The sequence below is a fragment of the Grammomys surdaster genome, unplaced genomic scaffold, assembly GCF_004785775.1.
Source record: "Grammomys surdaster isolate TR1022 unplaced genomic scaffold, NIH_TR_1.0 242, whole genome shotgun sequence".
NCBI lineage: Eukaryota > Metazoa > Chordata > Mammalia > Rodentia > Muridae > Grammomys > Grammomys surdaster.
The window spans coordinates 1,699,397-1,701,215 of record NW_021604687.1 but is presented as its reverse complement, the minus strand read 5'-3'; the positions used below and the strand labels follow the sequence as shown (position 1 = coordinate 1,701,215).

At 39.1% G+C, this 1,819-nt stretch overlaps 1 protein-coding gene across 1 annotated transcript; it reads left to right on the top strand.

Moving 5' to 3' along the window:
• Positions 1-817: 817 nt before the first annotated feature.
• LOC114627084 (olfactory receptor 14A2-like) lies at positions 818-1,819 on the top strand. The gene has a single exon (XM_028774761.1). The coding sequence runs from the start codon at positions 818-820 to the stop codon at positions 1,817-1,819; it is 1,002 nt and encodes a 333-aa protein (XP_028630594.1).

The window sequence follows — 1,819 nt, the reverse complement described above, 5'->3', positions numbered from 1 at the left end:
CTGATTGATCCTTATCTCAATTCTGGACATATGGAATCTTATCAATCCCCAACTGAAAAAAACAGCTTGTGATATAAAAGAGAATGTTCATTTGCACTGAAAATAAATAGGTCTTTACCTATCAGATGTATGATCTGTACAGTAGACAAATTGTTGCTTAGGAAATGATAATTCCTGTTTAAGGAATATCATAGTGAAAGGATTTCCATGAAAGAAGCTTCTGCTCAAGAAAGATAGTAGCTAATAATGAAAACATCCAGTGCCAATCTAAGGGTACCAAATACATGGTCGATGGTGGCAGTTGGCAAACTTTTGAAAATATTATATGTACACAGGTCTTCATCCCTCAAGTAAGACACTTACTAATGTCAGGTGAAGGCCGCTTGAATGGTAAATATGGCTATGAAAAATTGATCAGTGCTTTGACCCAAGATTAGAACAAAGGAAATAAAACAGTGAAGGGAATGAGACTAGGACTAATTTATTCTGCAGTTTGTTGCCCACTAGACAATTGCAGTTTCATGTAAAGAGTAGCTGAATTGGGACAAACAGCATACAGATCTGTTGTGCTTTCCTAATAATTTGTAACAAAACAGTACAATAAATTGTCATAAACGATAAGTTGTTACAACTCATGTATCAAGAGAAAGTAGCACCTTCCAGAAAAATAAAGTAGAGGCTTAAACAATTCAGAAGTGCCTATGTAGGTTCCAGGGTTCATTTCCACAGAGCATTTATGAGCATCAGTGTAACTATTTGGAAATATAGCAGTTTTTGTTCATTTCTTCCACCTGACAGACCATGGGAAAACTTGAGAATGGCCAATGTCACTAGAATAACCGGATTCATCCTTATGGGATTCTCCGACACTCCTGAGCTACAGACTGTATGTGGGCTGTTCTTCCTGGTAATGTACCTAGCAGTCATAATGAGTAACCTCCTCATCATCACTCTCATCACTCTGGACCTGAAGCTCCAAACACCCATGTACTTTTTCCTGAAGAATTTGTCCCTGTTGGATGTCTTTCTTGTGTCCATCCCAATCCCAAATTTAATCATCAATAGCCTAATTCACAACAGTTACGTTTCCATTCTGGGTTGTGCCTTTCAGATACTTTTAATGACGTCTTTCTCAGCAGGTGAAATATTTGTACTGACTGCAATGTCTTATGACCGCTATGTTGCCATCTGCTGTCCTCTGCATTATGAGGTTGTCATGAGTAGTGAGAACTGTGTGCTGATGGTGGCTGTTTCCTGGGCTACTGGAGTACTCTTTGGAGCCATATATACAGCTGGCACATTTTCCATGCCTTTCTGTGGCTCCATTGTGATTCCCCAGTTTTTCTGTGATGTTCCCTCTTTACTAAAGATTTCCTGCTCTGGATCACTTATGATCATATATATAAGTCTTGGGATTGGTATGTGCCTATGCATGTCTTGCTTTATCTGTGTTGTAATATCATACTTTTACATTATCTCCACTGTACTGAATATTCCTACCACTAAAGGTCAGTCTAAAGCATTTGCCACCTGCATCCCCCACCTCACTGTTTTCAGTGTTTTTATTGCCACTGCTTGCTTTGTCTATCTGAAGCCACACTCAGATGTACCGTCAATTACAGACAGGCTATTTTCTGTGCTATATACTGTGTTGCCTCCAGCACTTAATCCTGTGATCTACAGCCTGAGGAACAGTGATGTCAAGTGTTCTCTGAGGAAGTTACAGGAAAATCTCTGTCTAAGGGATTCATATCACTTAACAGTTCAGCGTTTCTGTCAGTGTTACAGTGCCTCACAAGTTACAAGCAAGTTATTTTAA